The sequence below is a fragment of the Nicotiana tomentosiformis genome, chromosome 1 (genome assembly GCF_000390325.3).
Source record: "Nicotiana tomentosiformis chromosome 1, ASM39032v3, whole genome shotgun sequence".
NCBI classification, from domain to species: Eukaryota; Viridiplantae; Streptophyta; class Magnoliopsida; order Solanales; family Solanaceae; genus Nicotiana; species Nicotiana tomentosiformis.
The window spans coordinates 150,809,133-150,827,923 of NC_090812.1; the positions used below are offsets into that span (position 1 = coordinate 150,809,133).

At 36.4% G+C, this 18,791-nt stretch overlaps 1 protein-coding gene across 1 annotated transcript; it reads right to left on the bottom strand.

The window, feature by feature from the left end:
• Nucleotides 1–12,001: 12,001 nt before the first annotated feature.
• Nucleotides 12,002–13,743, bottom strand: LOC104113600 (fe(2+) transport protein 1-like). The gene is made up of 3 exons (XM_009623813.2): nucleotides 13,091–13,743; nucleotides 12,550–12,699; nucleotides 12,002–12,440 (listed from the first exon to the last, which is right to left on the bottom strand). The coding sequence occupies exons 1-3, from the start codon at nucleotides 13,709–13,711 to the stop codon at nucleotides 12,135–12,137; spliced, it is 1,077 nt and encodes a 358-aa protein (XP_009622108.1). The 5' UTR covers nucleotides 13,712–13,743; the 3' UTR covers nucleotides 12,002–12,134.
• Between the last annotated feature and the right edge of the window lie 5,048 nt (nucleotides 13,744–18,791).

Here is an 18,791-nt window from a genome sequence, read left to right on the forward strand (position 1 = left end):
TAGGAAGATGATCATGGTTCTAACTCATTTGAGCATTTTATCAAACACTAGGTATGCATTAAGGTTCCAAGGTCTATTTATGGAGGATTCCATCATCCCAAGCCCATTATCTATCATTTTTAGCTCAACAATCTCCTTACACCCCTTTGATAACACATGCATGCAAGATGAACAACTTCCATGCCCAAAAATTATCTTACTAATTACCCATTTCTAGTTAAATTTCAAAATTGAAGAATTGGAGAAACAAATCCTTACCTCTTTGAAGCCCTAGCAACCCTTTGATAAAATTTCAAGGTTTGATTCAAGGTAGAGTAGTGAAATCCTTAGTCCTCCCTATCCTCTCTCTAGAGTCGCTCTCCCCTCTCTATAAAACACCAAAAAATCCCCCAAAAATGAACCCTTAGCTAGATAAATTTTCGGCTTATAAAAACCCAGAATTAGCATAGCCGCGCCACATGGGGCACCACATGGCGCAGCGCAGCAGTGAAAAATGTGCCCAGAAACATTTTTTCGAAATGTTCTAGAAATCGCCACAAGCGCGCCGCATGGGGCGGCGTGGCGTACGGTGCGGTTGTGTCTACCCAGTGCGAAAAATCTTTCCTTTATTCCCCAGTGCATCGTTGAACCCAAAAGGTTCATACAGCATAAGTCTACCCCAACACCACGAAGTCCCGAGTTTTTAGGTAAAATTTACGGGGCCTTACAGCATGAGAGGAATTTCGGTCTAGGTAAGGAACTTCACAGGTACGAGCGATGTTTCCGCAGAAGCGAAGGCACTAGGACTGCAGATGCAGATAGTTTCCTCAAGTGCGCACGCACAAAAGCTTGAGGTTAACCGCAGAAGCGGGATTTTCAGCTACAAAAGTGGTAGGTCGGGAGTTTAGTGAACTTCATAGAAGCGAAGCCCTTTCCGAAAAAGTGGAAGCGCATGTGCGCTGATTTTGTCCGCAGAAGCGGAATCACTGGGAGTGATTTTAAATCAAAAGGTTTAGTTGATTTTCTCATTTTTGGGATTTTGAAGTTTGGACTAGGGTGATGTTTGGAGAGATTTCCACATAGATTGAATATGTAAGTGATTTTTAATCACTTTTATCCATAAATATTAGTTTTTAGGAATCCAAGTTAGAATTTGGAGATTTTTGGACTATGTTATTGGAGAGTGAAAGTTGAGGATTTGAGGGGCGATTTATGGTTAAAATTGGATTATTTTGGTATGGTTGGACTCGTAATTGAATGGGTATTTGGAATTTGTGAATTTTATCGTGTTCCGATATGCGATTCTGGAGTTGACTTTTGGGGTTGACTTTTTTACTTGAGTTAAAGATCTTAGCTTTATCTTCTGAAATCACTTCTTATAGCTTGTATTGATAGTATTACGTTATTTTTGGCTAGATTCGATCCTTTCATAGGTTGATACGTGAGGGAAGGGCTTGTTAGCGGAGTGATTTGGTTTACTTGAGGTATCGTATCTAAACTTGATTGAGGCACTAGTTGCTTGAATTATTTGTGATAGCTATGTGCAATGGGCGTGCACATGTGTGGGGTTTGAGCCCATGTGCTAACACTAGGTTATTTATCCATGCTCGGGTTAGTGTTTAGGATATGTCATGCCTTGAATTGATTATTAATCGTCAACTGAGTTGTTTCTCCTATGAGTACCCCTCTGCGATCTACTTGTACCATGTTGAGGTTTCATTAAGGTTATTTTTGCGGTTGGAAGTAATAAGCTATTATTCCACGAAGGAATTATCTATTTTAGTTATGATACCACACATTGAACATGCCTACACTATAGCATGCTAGATATTCCAGTCCAGGAGTATGAATTTGGTAATCATTGATCATGTATGAATTTGGTAATCATTGATCATGTACTTGTATTCTCGTATATTTGATTTATCTGTGTTACGAGCTGGACTGGTGGCCTGTGAACACGCCAGGCGGATTGTGATTCCTGGCACATGAGTTATCCGTGCGGTTGATGTTATTGGCACGTGAGTTATCCATGTAACACGTGAGTTGTTCGTGCAGTTTATATTATTAGCACATGAGTTGTCCATGCAACACGTGAGTTGTCCGTGCAGCATGTGGATACGGATCCATCCCCTAGAGTAATCCTCTCATGTTTCTCTCTTGATAGAGTACACGTGGATATTGAGAAAAATCTAGTCAGTGTTGTTTGGAATTGCATTTCATCTCTACTTATAAATTTGCATGGATTATTATCTAACTCATCTGCATATCATCTCTATATGGTGAATATTGACTGAGCAGGGTAATTGAGTAACTGTGCACATTCACACACAGATGTTTCTTCCTGTGCTTTATGACTTGATTTCAATAATGTTCTGTACTTGTTAAAAATGATGAAATTGTACAGGTCATAGCTAGTATCATTTATAGTTCTCGCTTATTTTATCTCACCGATGTTAGTTATGATACTTATTGAGTACATTGGGTCGGTTGTACTCATACTACACTCTGTACTTAAATGTGCAGATTCAGGTGTGGGGACCAGTTATTAGCAGTAGGCATGCTTGTTGGACTGAGTTAGAGAGGCGAGGTAGAGTTGCATCCTTGGTCGCAGTTTTGACTTGTCGTTTTCCTTACATATTATTGTTATAGTTCAGACAGTGATATTATTGTTTAGTTTCAGACTTGTATTCCATTATAAAGATCACAACTCTGTATTTATCAGTGTTTGGGGGATTTATCTTGTATTAGCAGTATTTTGGTTATATTGAGATTCAGACTTAAGCTATTTTTATAAATTATGCTACTCTAGTCCTTTATTGTTATATTTTAGCTAGTTTAGCCGGTGTGTTAGGCGCCTTCACGATGGGTTGGTATTTTGGATTGTGACAACTACCATTTGGCATATGAACTTTCTTAGTATTATTAAGTTTTATCCTTTCAAACAACATGTTAAATCTGAAATCATGTAATTTGTTGCTCCTGTATCCACAATCCAATTTTTAGAATCAGAATTAACCAATAATGCTTTGATTGTACCTGCCATATTGGTTGAGCTTTCTGCATAGTTATCCTTGTTAAGTAGCTGCAAAATCTGATTGTATTGGCTTGTGTGAAATATGGAGTTGGTACACCAGCTGCAATGGTTGTGCTGCTATTATTTCCACCAAAATCCATTCTACTATGCTCTTCCACTGTCACATTGTTAGCAGTATTGTTCCCAAACTTCATCCTAGGCTTATAGTCAGCTGGATATCCTATAATTTTATAGCAATTTGTATGCATATGGACATTTTGCAAAAATCACACTGCACATTATAGTTACTCTTTTGTCTTTGCATACCTTCACTTCTACAGCCATCAGAGAGGTCATCTCTCCTCCTTCAGTAGAGGCAGAAGCAGTAGACATGCTTCTTTGGCTTTCTCGCTCAGTGAGCATGGAGTAGGCATTGTTCAAAGTACGAACTGGCACCATCATAAGAATTTGGCTACGCGACTGTTCATAAGACTCATTAAGTCACATGAGAAATTGTAACAACTTCAGTAGTTCCATAAAAATAACAAATTTACGAGATTTAGTACAATCACACTCCGGAATTGGGGCCAGATAATCAAATTCTGCCCAAAGTAACTTCAACTTTGAGAAGTAGGTTGATACTAAGCTGGTACCTTTGCTAATTGTGGCAATTTGCCTATGAATCTGGAAAATCCTCGAGCAATCTACCTTATTGAATCGCTCATTCAATTCATTCTAAATTGCACATGCATTTGAGTAGTAGAAAATTCCACTTAACAATTGAGCTGAAACACAATTCATTATCCATGATAAGACAATAGCGTTACATCACTCCCAGAAATCAACGAGATTTGGACCATAGTTCTCTCTTTTACATGTGTCTTCGATGAACCCTAACTTGCTACGACCAAGGATCGCAATTCTCATCGCTCGGCTGCATACAGAGTAATTCCTTGTCCCTCGTAGCTGTAGTGCGATCAATATCGCACCTGAATTATCATTTACCGTCAAAAACAATGGGTGATTGCGACTCAACTTGTATCGTCAGCAACCATGCTCTTCAAAAACTACAACAAATTTCCGATGAAATCAAACGGTCAACCTTTAATCTCCCATAGCTCTAATACCATGTCAAAATTATAAGCTAGAGATGTAGAATTTACAGTAATGGAGATTGAAGTAGTAGCTACAGAGCATTAGGAAAGAGGAAGTTTGCAGAGAGAGGTCGTATGTTTTTTGTATATTCATTTGGAAAGTCAATACACCTAGATATATACAGTGTTAACTTCCACTAACTAACTAATGACAGCTCACTGACAGCTCATTGTTTAACCACCTAACTAACTCTTAACAAATAATTAACATTACCTCTAACTATAGTTAACTTCTAAGCTTAACTACAGTTAACTCCTAGGCTCCTTAAGTATCTCCACTCTCAACAATACATTAGGTCCGCCCCTGCGTCCAAGCGCAGGCAGAGGCGTCACATCCAATACTGTTACACAAATGGAATTACAAGGTGCAACATGCCAAAGAAGCATACCTATAAAGTCTAGAAGTTCAACAATTGAACTTGCAAGAACTTAATATAGTCGCGACAATGTTTCAATAGGTCTAATAATTGCATGGAGGAGGTAGATATATAGAATGAGCTCTGCAGAGTGCAGACTAGTATATTTCAGAAATATTGGAGCGATTCTTTCGTCCCTAATATATATTCATGTTATAACTTGCTTTTTCGCATAGCAAGGACATGGTACAGTCCATCATGTGCACTTTCTAATTAAACAACACTTAATAGTATGATCTAGTTATACGTTGAATCCTTGAAGGTATTGGCAATATTAGACTGCATTGGTGGCACGAGTAGTGACATATTCAGGATTTAAATTTTATTCATTATTAATCTTAAGATTTTTAGCATTGAACCCATTATAATTTTTAAGTTATGTGTTCGTTCTACAGTTTATTGCAATTTTAGTGCATTTTTAATCATAAATTTATGTTCTGCATCAAAAGTACATGGTTCATATGAACACGGTACCTCAATCTATCCGACCCTAAGCACAAGTTTAAAATTCAACCGTGTAAAAGTACTAAAGCATATAAAAAGGAGACCGAACTCATTACGTTATTTTGTTCAAAATTATTTACATTTGTGATGGGAGAAAAATTATTTTAAAAAAAAATGCTTAAATGCTTTTCTTTTTTTCCCCAAAACAATTTAGGCCCATATGGCCATGACAGACATGCCACCAGCACCTAGTAAAACAGCAACATAAGCCCATGATTGAAGTTTCATACTATTCTGCAATTTAGTCCCCATAAAATCAGCTGCAAGAAGATCCACTAATGCCATGTAATTCAATAAACCAGCTGAACATGCATTTAGCAATCCCACCACTATTAGTGCTGTTGGACTATTTTCACTATACACTTTTGATAAACCAATTCCAAGTGCTATCCCAAACGGTGTTGTTAATGAGAAAAAGAACACCATTATACCTTTCAGCTTTATACCATATTCGGCCTAAACACGAAAAAATAAAAATAAAAATTAGAGCTACAATTATTGAGCATATAATCAATTATTGAGCTACAAATTTGACGAGAATTTTCCAATAGGTGCCTTTGGCCAGGGTGCTGTTTTGAGTCAAGCTGCTTCTGGTAATAAACAACATGGGGTTGCACTGGAGAATCAAGGAGTTATGAGTAGTGTTGCTTATCTAGAAAATATGCATGTAAGGAAGGATCAACAAGAAAAAATTCCTGTTGATATTCCTGCTACCACGGTTTTTTTAAGGATGTATGCAGCTACAGCTGGTACTTTGAAGGCTGCTACTGATCGAGCTGTCTCAACAACTATAGAAGCTGGTGTTGAGGAAAATCATGTCGATGTTATGGACTTGGAGTATGCAACTTCAACAGGGTATAACTTGATGAATGTAGAGACTAAAAAATCACAAATTTCAGCTGGAATGGAGGAGGCTACTCCTGGAGTTTTGACAAATTCTGGTTTATTGAATACAATTGTGGATCAAGCCACTACAAGGGTTGTACATTCATTGGCGAAAGGTGCTGGGCAGGATCTTGACATTCAAGGAAAATTTGAGGATCAATCTAAAGGTGCAACAAAATATAAAAATGGGGAATTATCACTAATTAATTTTGTACAACCATTACCGACCAGCAACATAGGACCAGTTAACAAAGCACAGATCGGTATAGCTACACTTACTGCTGCCCCACTTGCTACACTTTTTGTTGTTGCTCGAGCTGAATCTACTGCACAAATTGAGAAGGTACATGATGATATGGCAGTTGGTGATCGAACAACTGTACGTCAGGATAATGAAGTACTTGGGGCTTTGACACCTACTAGAGCATTACCTACAAAGATGGAACGAGCTACACCTAAGGCTGGGATTTAGCAAGGCATTCTGTTACAAACACCAGCAACTCTACTACAAAGGGCAATGACTGGAAAGTGGTGAATCTTACACCTAGTAGGTTGCAAACTCCAAGTATCCAAAAGCAGAATTTGTCCTCAAACATCGTTGGTGTTTCACACTCCAACTCATTTGATGCTTTGTTGTGTGACGTCGAGCATGATATGAATGAACCTGAGCATACAGACCAACAACTGGAGGATGCGACAAGACCAGCAATTGGAAATACAGGCTACACAGGTAGTGAAAAGCAACAGAAAAAAGCAGAGGACCAACATGCTAGACTTCAGCTCGTAACTGTTAATGATCAAAATTATGAGCAAACCAATTGTATTATTGAAGATACAGCAGCACCAACAGATGGACAATTGTGTTTTGCGGTTGATACACAGGGAACTGGGCAAAGATTTTTAATGCAAGCTTGGAGGCCCAACATACTCAGTTCCAACACTACAATGCTGCAGTTTTTCAGCCCTCACGTGGAAAAAAGTATCAAGGATGCCCATCTGATGCCAAAAACTAAAAGTACCTTGACTGGAAAACTAAAGAGCAAGCTTAATTTAGATGCTCCAGAGTTCATTCCTAGAAAGCCTCCTGGTGCTACATGCATTCACAATGCAGTAACCCCACCAAATGCTGGGCAGGAACATATTGAAACAAGCAAAGCAGGTGTTATCTGGATGAAAAATACAGCAACAAAAAGGACTGGGCAACAACAGATTTTTGCAAACACTCCAGCTGATACTCTTGTGTCTGGTTAATATGCAGCAACACCAACAGTTGCTGGACAGCAGAAGCAAATTGCAAGTACGCCACAAGCAGTAATATCAACTCCAAATGCTGGACATCAGCAACAATATTTACAACCATGTATTGCAGTAACGAATACACAAGCTGGACAGGATCCTTTTGGCATTGATATGGGGCTTGATTTCTACAAAGAATGGGAAGAGGAAAAATTACTCCATGTATCATTTACCAACATAGCTAGGGAAGGGGATTTATCGCCTAGAGATTTGAGAAGTGGTTGCAATGAGGGCAAGAACAAGACAGATGAAAGACAACATAGTTGGGATGGTAGGGTGACAGAAGGACCTGCCATTAGGAAACCTGCAATGAGGGTTGCAAAACAAAAAGTGACAGTGCCGACAACTTCAACAAGATCCAACAAGTACAATCGATCAAAGAAGAAATGATGAACTTTGAATACTTTTTGAAGAGGGTACATAAAGAAAACAAGATTCTACAAGTCGAAGAGTTCATAAAGTTAGAGTATTCAGGGCAAGACATTAATTAATACATGATTTTATATTACCTTTTTTTAAGCATAATCATATGTAATATCATCATAGAGTATGTTATAAACTCTATGATGATCATACAGTACTTACTTCGTTCTACTTCATATTTTTTACATTCTGGTTAGTAGCTGAGGCTATTAATACCTCAATAGGAATTGTGAGATAAGGTTTAGCGCAGTATGTGCTTGCTCATCTCCTACGCCTTTGGAATATATCCATATAGCTATAAAATCATTCACCCTTGTGAGACTATGCCAGCAGCCTATAGAGGCTGCGTCAAAGGGTATTGGAGGCGCAGATGGATGATTATATAGCAAAGGCATAGCGGCAAGACAATTGTTACTTTTGTCCCCCTTATTTGTAATCTTCCTTTGTGGTGTGTTTTTCTTTTTTATTATTAATATAAAAACTACTAGGCAGCATGCCTAGTGGTCTATTTGTTAAAACAAAAGGTCAAAAAGTCAACCCAAAAAATCAACTTGGGGCCCATGTCTCGGAATTCGATAAAATTAACAAAATTCTAACACTCATTCAACAACGAGTCCTACCATATCAAAATTACTCAATTTTGATCTCAACTCGACCTTCAAATCCTCAAATTATAGTTTATATGAAATTTTTATAATTTTTCCAACCCAAAACACTAATTAAATGGTAAAAACAATGATAGATTCATATATATTAACCAAATCCGAGTTAGAATCACTTACTCCAATCAATTTCTTGAAAATCCCTCCAAGAATCGCCTCAATCCGAGCTCCCAAAGTCCAATTATAAAATATTACTCTAACTCTTATTTTTGAAATCTTATATTCTGCCCAGATGTTCCCCTTCACGATCGCGGAAAGTCCCTCACGATCGCGAAGAACAAAAATCACAGCCCTCCAAATTACTCTTCGCGAACGCAGACAACCCATCGCGAACGCGATGTACAGAATCCTAAACTTACGTGATCGTGGACTCCTCCACGCGATCGCGAAGAACACTCGTGTGGACTTCCCAGCCTCCTCCTTCCTTCTTCGTGGATGTTTCGCAATCGCGTAACTATTCTCGCGAACGACTAGCACAAACTCCTCATCTTCCAACAACACTCCCCGGGATCGCGTCTCCTTCTCCGCAATCGCAAAAGAGGAAACCAGCAACAGGAAATCAGCAGTTTCTCAAAGTTCCAAAATGCGCCGTACATGATCGGAATCACCCGAGGCTCTCGGGACCTCAACCAAACATACCAACAAGTCCTAAAATATCATACGAACTCACTCGAAGTCTCAAATCAAATCAAACAATATTATAACTATGAATCGCACATCGATTCAAGCCTAATAAACTTATGAACTTCTACCTTCTAAAACTAATGCCGAAACATACCAAACCAACTTCGATTGGCCTCAACTTTTGCACACAAGTCATAAATAATGCAACGGACCTATTCTAACTTTCGAAACCAAAATCTAAGCCCGGTAACCACAAAGTCAACTCTCGGTCAAACCTCTCAACTCTCCAAACTTTAATTATTTTTCAACTTTCTTCAATTCAAGCTGAAATCATCTACGGGCCTCCAAATCATTATCCGGACACAGTCCTAAGTCCAAAATCACCATACGAAGCTATCGAAATCATCAAAACTCCATTTCAGAGTCATTTATACACAAATCAACATCCAGTCAACTCTGTGAGGCTTCCAATCTTGGGACTGAGTATCCCAATCTATTCCGAAATATTTTCGGAACCAAACCAACTACCCCATCAAGTCACATAACAACAAATGAGCATAAAATAAGCAATAAATGGGGAAACGGAGCTATAACACTCAAAATGACTGGCCGAATCGTTACATGCAATCCACATTGTTAGATATGACAACCGAAGCCCAGAACTAACTTCTTCTTGTGTGCACATCTCCAATCTCATAAGGTTAAGTAAACTGAGCCCTGCAATATCACTCCGCCATCACCATACTTGTTGTGCCGAACCTGGACTTTGATATTGGTTGTGTGCTAAAACGTCCCAAAGATACTCTTATCACGATGTGATATTGTCTGCTTTTGACCAAACCCGCATGATTTTTTCCTAAATGTCTCACATAATCAAGAGATCCCTACACCTTATATGTAGGCTCCCAATTTCTAGCAATGTGAAATTTTATTTGCATATCTAATAGGTGTTGGAGCAATTTATATAAAATACCCATTAAACTTAAACTAATTACCTTTTTCTACCCATTTAAAAACTGGTTACAATATATACCTATTGTATTAAAACTAATTACCCAACCTACCTACCCATCCATTTTTCTTACCCATTTGGCTTAACATATCTTGATTTGGCTTGAATTGGTTTTACTTGGTTTGGATTGAATTGGCTTGGGTTGGCTTGATTTGGCTTGGCTTAGCTTGCTTGGCATGAATTGGTTTGGTTTTAGTAGCTTAGCTTTATTTGGTTGGATGTCTGGGTATTAAAAAAAATGGGTAAGGGGAAACTTTGTGGGTAGGGGTGGGTAAATAGTTTGTGGTAGATGGGTATTTACAAAAGATCCCCTAGTTGTTAGGCTAAAACTGTCCAAAGATACCCTTAATATGATGTAATATTGTCCGCTTAAGGCTAAGCCCACCGAAAAGCATCACACCATTAAGAGGTGCGTAGCTTTCCAATTTTTTCAAGATTTTGTTCACATACGTCCCAACGGTAATATTAATATAGAATTCATATATAGTTCATATAGTAATGATAAAATTTTGAGTTTGCTACTTCATTTTCTAAAGAAGTAGGCGCACAAAAATGACAGCAATCTTGAATGTGCTATTAACGGACTAATGTATTCTCTCCAAGATTCATCTCGCATACCCTTTAACTACAACAACCTTTTCACCAGTTTTTTACCAAATCAAATTAGGTTGAATCTGTTAGCTATACAAAGTAGCAGTAGTTCGTAAGCGTGCAGCATTTAGTATCTCTCTTTTTTTTATAGGAAAGATAAAACTTGTCATTAACTAAAGCAAAGCATATGTACAGAGAGGATGGTGCATAAGGCATTTCGTATTCACATGGTATGGGGAAGGACCGTACTCCAAGGGGCCGGGTGTGATGTAGACGGTCTACCCTAATGCAAGTATTAGTGGTTGCTTCTACAACTCAAACCCGTAACCTATAGATACATGAAAATAACTTTACTGTTGCTCCAAGGATGCTCTTTAGACCAACCGATCTGTGTCTAATAAAAAAGCAAATCCCAAATTAATGATATAATTTCAAACATGAGATCTTAACAAAAAAAGAAACTCAATAAGTAACGATGATATATCAAGGCCAATGTCTTGTGGTGATGATTACAGGGAATCAATGATTAGTGTAGCAAGAACATGTGATAGTTCTTTAATTAGAAGCAAATGGCCTAATTAAACAGTTTATAAGGTTTTGGGTTGATTTTACATCCCAACATAAATCTATCAAGAGACACAACAAGGTATTAAACTTTCACATTTAAATTTCTCAAGACGACAATCAGAATGAAGTAAGAGGAGGGTGTGGACCTTCGGCAATAACTCAGATACATATACAAGTACGAACCAAAGCTGCTGGATTCAGATAAACCATAAATAATACATTAGGTCCGCCCCCTGCGTCCAAGCGCATGCAGTGACGTCACATCCAATACTTTTACAAATGGAATTACAAGGTGCAACATGCCAAATAAGAGGCATACCCATGAATATATGCTAGAAGTTCATCAATTGGACTTGCAAGAACTTAATATAGTCGCAATGTTTCAATAGGTCTAATATTTTGCATTGAGAAGATAGAGTTATATGTAAAATGAGGTCTGCAAATACTTCAGAAATATTGGAGCAATGCTTTCGTCGCTAAGATAGAGTTATAACTTGCTTTTTTTCGCATAGCAAAGACATAGTACAGTTCATCACGTGCACTTTTTGTAGTGAAAAAACACTTAATAGTCTCATCTAGTTATACTTTGAAGCCTTGAATGCATGGCCAATATTAGACTCCAATAGTAAACCTTACGTTGGTGGCAAGAGCAAAGACTTATTCAGAATTTAAATTTTATGCGTTTAATTTTAAAATTTTTAGTATTGAACCGGTTATATGTTTAAAGATGTGGATTCATATCTACTGTTTATTGCAATTTTAGTAAATATTTACCTATAAAATTTATGTTCTGCTTCAAAGTTACCTTAAGGCTCTATTTGCCCCTAAGAATGAGTTTAGAATTCAACTGTGTGAAAAGTACTAAAGCATATAAAAAGGAGACCAAACTCATTACATTATTTTGTTCAAAATTATTTACATCGATGATGGAGCAAAATTTAGAAAAAATAGAAAAATAAAAAAAGGAAGTCTAATGCTTCCCTTTTTCACAACGAAAAAAAAAACAAATTACGCCCATATAGCCATAACAGACATCCCACCAGCACCTAGTAAAACAGCAACATAAGCCCATGATTGAAGTTTCATACTATTCTGCAATTTAGTCCCCATAAAATCAGCTGCAAGAAGATCCACTAATGCCATGTAATTCAATAAACCAGCTGAACATGCATTTAGCAATCCCACCACTATTAGTGCTGTTGGGCTATTTTCACTATACACTTTTGATAAACCAATTCCAAGTGCTATCCCAAATGGTGTTGTTAATGAGAAAAAGAACACCATTATACTTTTCAGCTTCATACCATATTCGGCCTAAACACGAAAAAATAAAAAATAAAAAATTATAGCTACAATTATTGAGCATATAATCAATTATTGAGCTACAAATTTGACGAGATTTGATATTTATTTTTAAATTTACCTGGAGAATGCAACCTCCTAGACCCATTCCTTCAAAAAGTTGATGGAAACATATAGCAGCTACTAGTGGCCTAATTGTACATGGATTATCAGATGCTCCCATGGATAATCCAATCACTACTGAGTGCACAACAATTCCTAGTTCCAAAACCTGCATTGCCATGACATCAACTAAGGTGAATAAGAAAAATATAAGTTAAGAATATTATATGTGACATGTTGTCGTATAATAAGTTTTTAAATACGACGTTAATTCAGACATAATTGTTAATATACAATATCGTGGTCAATATTAGAATTACAATAACATGGACAACACGGTGCATAAAGTATCCCGCGTTCATGCAAGGTCCTGGAAAGGGTCACACCCCAAGGGGTGTGATGTATACAGGCTAACCTAATGCTAACATTACTGGCTAATTCCACGATTCGAACCTGTTACCTACAGGTCACGCGGAGACAACCTTACTATTTCTCCAAGGCTCCTCTTCTACAATAACACGGACTATATCAGGTAAATCCTATTGAAGTGAGAATTGTACCTGAGCTACCACGCGATACCTAAGCAATTGTGCAGCTTTATCATCAACTTTGGCTTCACCATGAATGTGGCTATTATTGTCAATAATTTGCGACTCCATCTTCCCATTATGAACAAAATCTCTTCCATTTCCTACTCCACTTTCCAATTTATACTTCTTGAAGTAACTCATAGCATATGAATCCACACTTAGAGTTAAAATAGCCGAAAGCATAGCAACAAACGTTGTGAAGGGAAACTTTTTCCAGGGGTTATCTGGCAAGCAGTCTGACGTAAGACAATCAAACGAGTCAGGCATAACGTGCATGTATCCAGTGGCTAGTATAACCCCCGAAGCAAACGCCTTAACCAACAAAAATAAATTCTTATCAGGTTGAAGGGCAGGAACTGTACGAGAAACAAGGGGTAAACAAACACCAATCATGCTAGTTACAAGAATTGAAGCAATGGCTACAAGCTTTAGCTTTAATGCCTCATTCTTGTTTCTACATCCATGTCCAGTATCTGAACCACATTTTGATTGAGTAGTATCATTATTTTCAGATTCACATGTGATTTTTGATGGAAAAGAAAGGAAAATAAAAATGAGAAAAATAGCAATAAATTTAGAAGAAATGGCCATTTTGGAGATCAATAGAGTGATTTGCAAAGAGACGTGACACAATTTGATGGAATATTCGGATAGAATCTGTTGATCTTATAAGAATTTTTGAAGTCAAAGCTAATTGATCAAATGACACCTTTACCCTTAATTTTAATCCAAATTTAAGGTAGTTAAATTGGAGTTGAGAGTATAATTCTTCAGTATAATGAGGGTAAAGTAAAAAATATGTACGAGGAATGTTTGCTTGTGACAAGCGTGCGCTATGCGTGTGTCATCATCATTTTGACTACGTAGTGTATATTAAAGTCACCATCAATCTTTACTTTAAAGTATGCCTATGATGACTTGTCATCCTAGGTGGCATTAGGTCTGGGCCCATATATTTATGACAAATTGTTTTTACAGTTTATGTTTAATTATTTTGAAAATAGTCCCTTAAAGCCAAAAATAATTGATTTATTAAAATTAAATGATATACGATGAGTGTGAGAAGTAATTTATATATTATATTGATAATTTCAACAACTTTATTAATTTGACACTCTCAGACTATCTTAAGTTTTCAGAATTTTCGGTACTAGTTTAACAACAGAATTAGTTCGAGTATGTATACATATTCAAGCTACTGAACTAAAATCTATATTTTCAAAAATCTTATTTAAGATTGCAACGAATTTAAAATGCATTTCATCTATGTTATCACTTAATTTCTAAAGAGGTTTTTGCTAAGAACATCCCTGAATTATACCTCAAACTTAAAGTACATCCTTGTACTATTAAGTAAACAAAAAGCATCCCTAAACTATTCAAAAGTTTGGCAACTTTCATCCTACCGTAAAGAAATATTAAGAATCTAACGGTCCTTAACTAAAGTCTACTCCAAAACCCGGCTCTTATTTCTTTCAGGAATATCATCAATCATTCTCATAAACTATCACTACTAGAAATTCGATAAAAACTGACCAAAAAAATCAATCAAAGTTGATCGGTAATGGCCAATAACCGACCAAAACGCGACCATTTACGTGTGAACGGTATTTTAGGGGTCGGAAAGAAATACCGACCAAAGTTGGTCGGAAATTACCGACCAACTTTGGTTGGTCAATTAAATTAAAAAAATATATATATTAAAAAAAAAATCCGACCAAAGTTGGTCGGTTTTTTCCGACAAAAGTTGGTCAGTATTTTAATTATATAATCAAAAGATTTACCATCTGAGAATCGAACCGGGGTCTGTACTGTGGCAGGATACTATTCTACTACTAGACCATTGGTGCATTTTGTTTTAAGACTGTCTTTTATTTGATTTATACTCTTTAATTGTATTTTCGCACGAAAATAACCGACCAAAGTTGGTCGGTTTTATTAAAAAGTAAAATTACCGACCAAAGTTGGTCGGTTTTTTTAAATGACCGGCCGAATTAACCGATCAAATTTGGTCGCTTTTTTTAATATTAATTTTTATTTATTTTAATTGAAAAACCGACCAAAGTTGGTCGGTTTCTTGAAAAATAAATTTCGCGGGATTCAAAAATAGTTTTTCGCATTTTTGCGCTAAAGAAAACCGACCAAAGTTGGTCGGTTTCGTAAAAAAAAAATTAAAAAAAATATTTTGAAAAACCGACCAACTTTGATCGATTTTTGTCGAATTTCTAGTAGTGTATCTTTCTTTTCTTCTCCTCTCTCTTCGTTTATCTTTCTGTTTTTGAGATAGAGATAAGAACATGAAAGTGAAAAAACAAAAGGAAAAAAGAGCAAGATTTAGATAAGATCATTAAAGTCAGCAATGTGACGCTCTCTCTTAGCTAGATTTGATTGAAACTTGAAAAAAAGATCTTTTGAAATTGTGTTGAAAAATAATTTTGAAAGTTGAAGTTCTGTTTACACATGCATTTTATTTGAAGAAAATTTGAAGTTTTGTGAGTGGAAGAAAAATTTTCACCCAAAAACTGTCCTAAACCAGTTTTTAGGGTAGGATGGATGAAGTGGAGGTTAGCATCTGGAGTCCTGTGTGACAAGAGAGTGCCACCGATACTCAAAGGTAAATTTTATAAAGCGGTGGTTAGACCGGCCATGATGTATGGGGCTAAGTGTTGGCCCGTTAAGAACTCACATATCCAAAAGATGAAAGTAGCAGAAATGAGGATGTTGCGGTGAATACGGGCACACTAGGATAGATAAGATTAGGAATGATAATATCCGGGAGAAGGTGCATGTGGCTCTCATTGATGATAAGATGCGAGAAGCGAGGTTTAGATGGTTTGGACATGTTCAGAGGAGAAGCCCAGATGCTCCGGTACGGAGGTGTGAGCAGCTGGTTGTGGATTGCACGAGAAGAGGTAGAGGGCGGCCTAAGAAGTATTGGGGAGAGGTGATCAGGCAGGATATGGCGAGGCTCCTGATTTTCGAGGACATGACACTTGATAGGAAGATGTGGAGGTCGAGTATTAGGGTTGTAGGTTAGGAGGTAGTTGAGTCGTGCCTTACTTCGTACCATTGTGGGACTAGTCATGTAGGGTTTTTGTCTAAGATAGCTAGTGGCAATGTTGTGGCTTACTATTTCGCTTTTCAGTGCATGTCCTATTTACTAGCTATCGCTTTTGCTTTGCATCTTTCTTCTAGATTTCATGGTGTTCCTATTTTTCTTATGATTGTTGTGGTGATACTAATATTTACTAATATTGTCTTCCTTTGCTTTGCATCTTTCTTCTGGATTTCATGGTGTTCCTATTTATCCTATGATTGTTGTTGTGATACTAATATTGTCTCCTTTTTGTCATTTTATCTTTTTATTTTTTTGAGCCGAGGGTCTTTCGGAAACATCCTCTCTACTCCTTTAGGGTAGGGGTAAGGTCTGCGTACACACTACCCACCCCAAACCCCATTAGTGGAATTTTACTGGGTTGTTGTTGTTGTTGTTATTTCTTTTTTAAAAAAATATGATCATCTTTCATAAAAAATAATATTTTCAAAATGAATTTTGCCTTAGTTGTACAATGTAATTTTTCATGGGGTTCAGATGAACTGTCTTTCGCTAGGGATGGGCGCTCGGTACTTTGGTACGGTATTTAAGAATTTCGGTACGGTATTTCGGTATTCGATTTTTGGAGTAGGGGTAAGGTCTGCGTACACACTACCCTCCCTAGATCCCATTAGTGGGATTTTACTGGGTTGTTATTGTTGTTGTTGGTTTATCAATTATGCATACGAAATACCTTACCAAAGTAATTCGGTACGGTTTGATATTTTCTTGTTTGGTTCGGTATGGTTCCGGTACGATTTTGGTATTATTCCAAGTTTTGAACGAGAAACTGATGAATTTTAATTCATTAGAAATCACATAAGAATATGCAATTAATTATTTTAATTCATTCTAGTTCTACACTGTCAGTTGTAGAGTTGCCTACTTCTGGCAATAAACCGAAACAAATTGAAGAAATGATACCAAAAAGCAACAAGACATTTTGTTCTATAATCTATATTGTCTACCTAGCTATGGGCTTATGGCAACAAATAGAAAAATATTGAAGAATTAAGAAAAAGGGAGTACGGGAAAGGGACTAACGAAAATTTTGAAGTCTAGTGACTATTGCTAGGTTGGACTTAGATCTACTGGGCTACTGACGAGGGGACTACTAACAAGTTAGTATTTTGGGTTGGGAATTGAGAGGCATGGGCCTGGGTAGTAAAGGAACTTTTACTTAAATAATTTGGTATTTCGGTATACCGAAGTATTGAAAGTTCAATACCGATAACCGTACCGAAGTATCGAACTACCAAATAAATTATACCGAATTAGTACCAAAACACCAAAGAATCGATACCGAAATATCAAATTAATTTGATCCGATTTAATTTTTTAATTTTTTGAATTTTATGCCCACCTCTACCTTTTGCCCCTAAATCCACCTCTGATTATTATGGTGACTCCTTTACGGCATGTGCAGCTCGTATAGATGTAGTAGAATGAATTCTGAAAGTCAGCGCTCATTATGCTTTCTCGGCCGTCGGCATTTGAACGTCTAATTTAGGGATGCTCTTTGTTCACTTAGTAGTACATGGATGTACATAGGGGCGGCCTAACCTTATCGAAGGTTTAAAGCAAAATCTTAATAAGAGGCTTTAATATATATATATATATAATTTAATGAACATCGTTTTAAAATAAATTAGACAAGTGATGATGTAGAATTAAAAAAAAAAATGAGAACTTAATTTTATAAAATACAAAAAATTAAATGAATTTAACGTTGATTGCATCACAACTGAAATGGGAGAACCCAGAAAACATAAGTGACTCCTTTTTTTTAGTAAGTCCCTTTCTATATTTGGTAACAATTCAACTTTAAATTTTTTTTTTTACCATTAATGAAATGATTTCTAGCCCAAAAACTTTTATAATTTATTTAAGATTACAAGTTTCAAAAGCCTTCCTTTATTTCATAAAATCCATGTCCAGTCAAACACTTTCATTTAAATTGGGACGGAAAGAGTATAATTTATGTAAGAAAAATAAATAATAAGTTAGATTATTAGATATAGTTACGTGATCAACTAATGAATAGAGAAATATAATTAAGTAAAATAAGTAAAATAAGATTGACAAAAAACTATTTTAGTTATATTAATTAGGAGAAAATCGAGTTATTAAAAATTAATATGACAATAAAGAAATAAATTTATCAATAATAAAAGATAATTATATAAATAATATACTACTATATATAAAAAATACTAGTAATTTTGGGGCCTTTAAATATTTGGGGCCTAAAATAAGTGAAAGGGTTGGGCCGCCCCGGATGTACCTTAAGTTTGAGGCATAGTTTAGGGATGTTTTTAGCAAAAAAAAAAGCCTCATTTCTAAAATGTAGCTGAACCTAACATTTCTCAAGTCCAAAATTGACCAAGTTGTCGCTCGTCTTATATTTTAAAGCATGTTTGGCCAAGTTTTTGGGAATCAAAAATACTTTTTTTATTTATAAAAAGAGTACTTTTTGCAAAATTTAAAAAGTATGGCCAAAATAAAAAAACACTTTTCACTGGCAGCAGAATTGGTTGTTCTGCTTTTGGGAGAAGGTACAAATTTTAGATTCTCCTA

What these genes read in the sequence shown, in the direction of transcription:
- LOC104113600 (XM_009623813.2), bottom strand. Translation starts at nt 13,711, where the DNA reads ATGGCCATTTCTTCTAAATTTATTGCTATTTTTCTCATTTTTATTTTC. An exon ending in GGTATCGCGTGGTAGCTCAG is followed by an intron (nt 12,700 to 13,090) that starts GTACAATTCTCA and finishes ATGGCAATGCAG; the next exon opens with GTTTTGGAACTAGGAATTGT. An exon ending in TAGGAGGTTGCATTCTCCAG is followed by an intron (nt 12,441 to 12,549) that starts GTAAATTTAAAA and finishes TTTCGTGTTTAG; the next exon opens with GCCGAATATGGTATGAAGCT.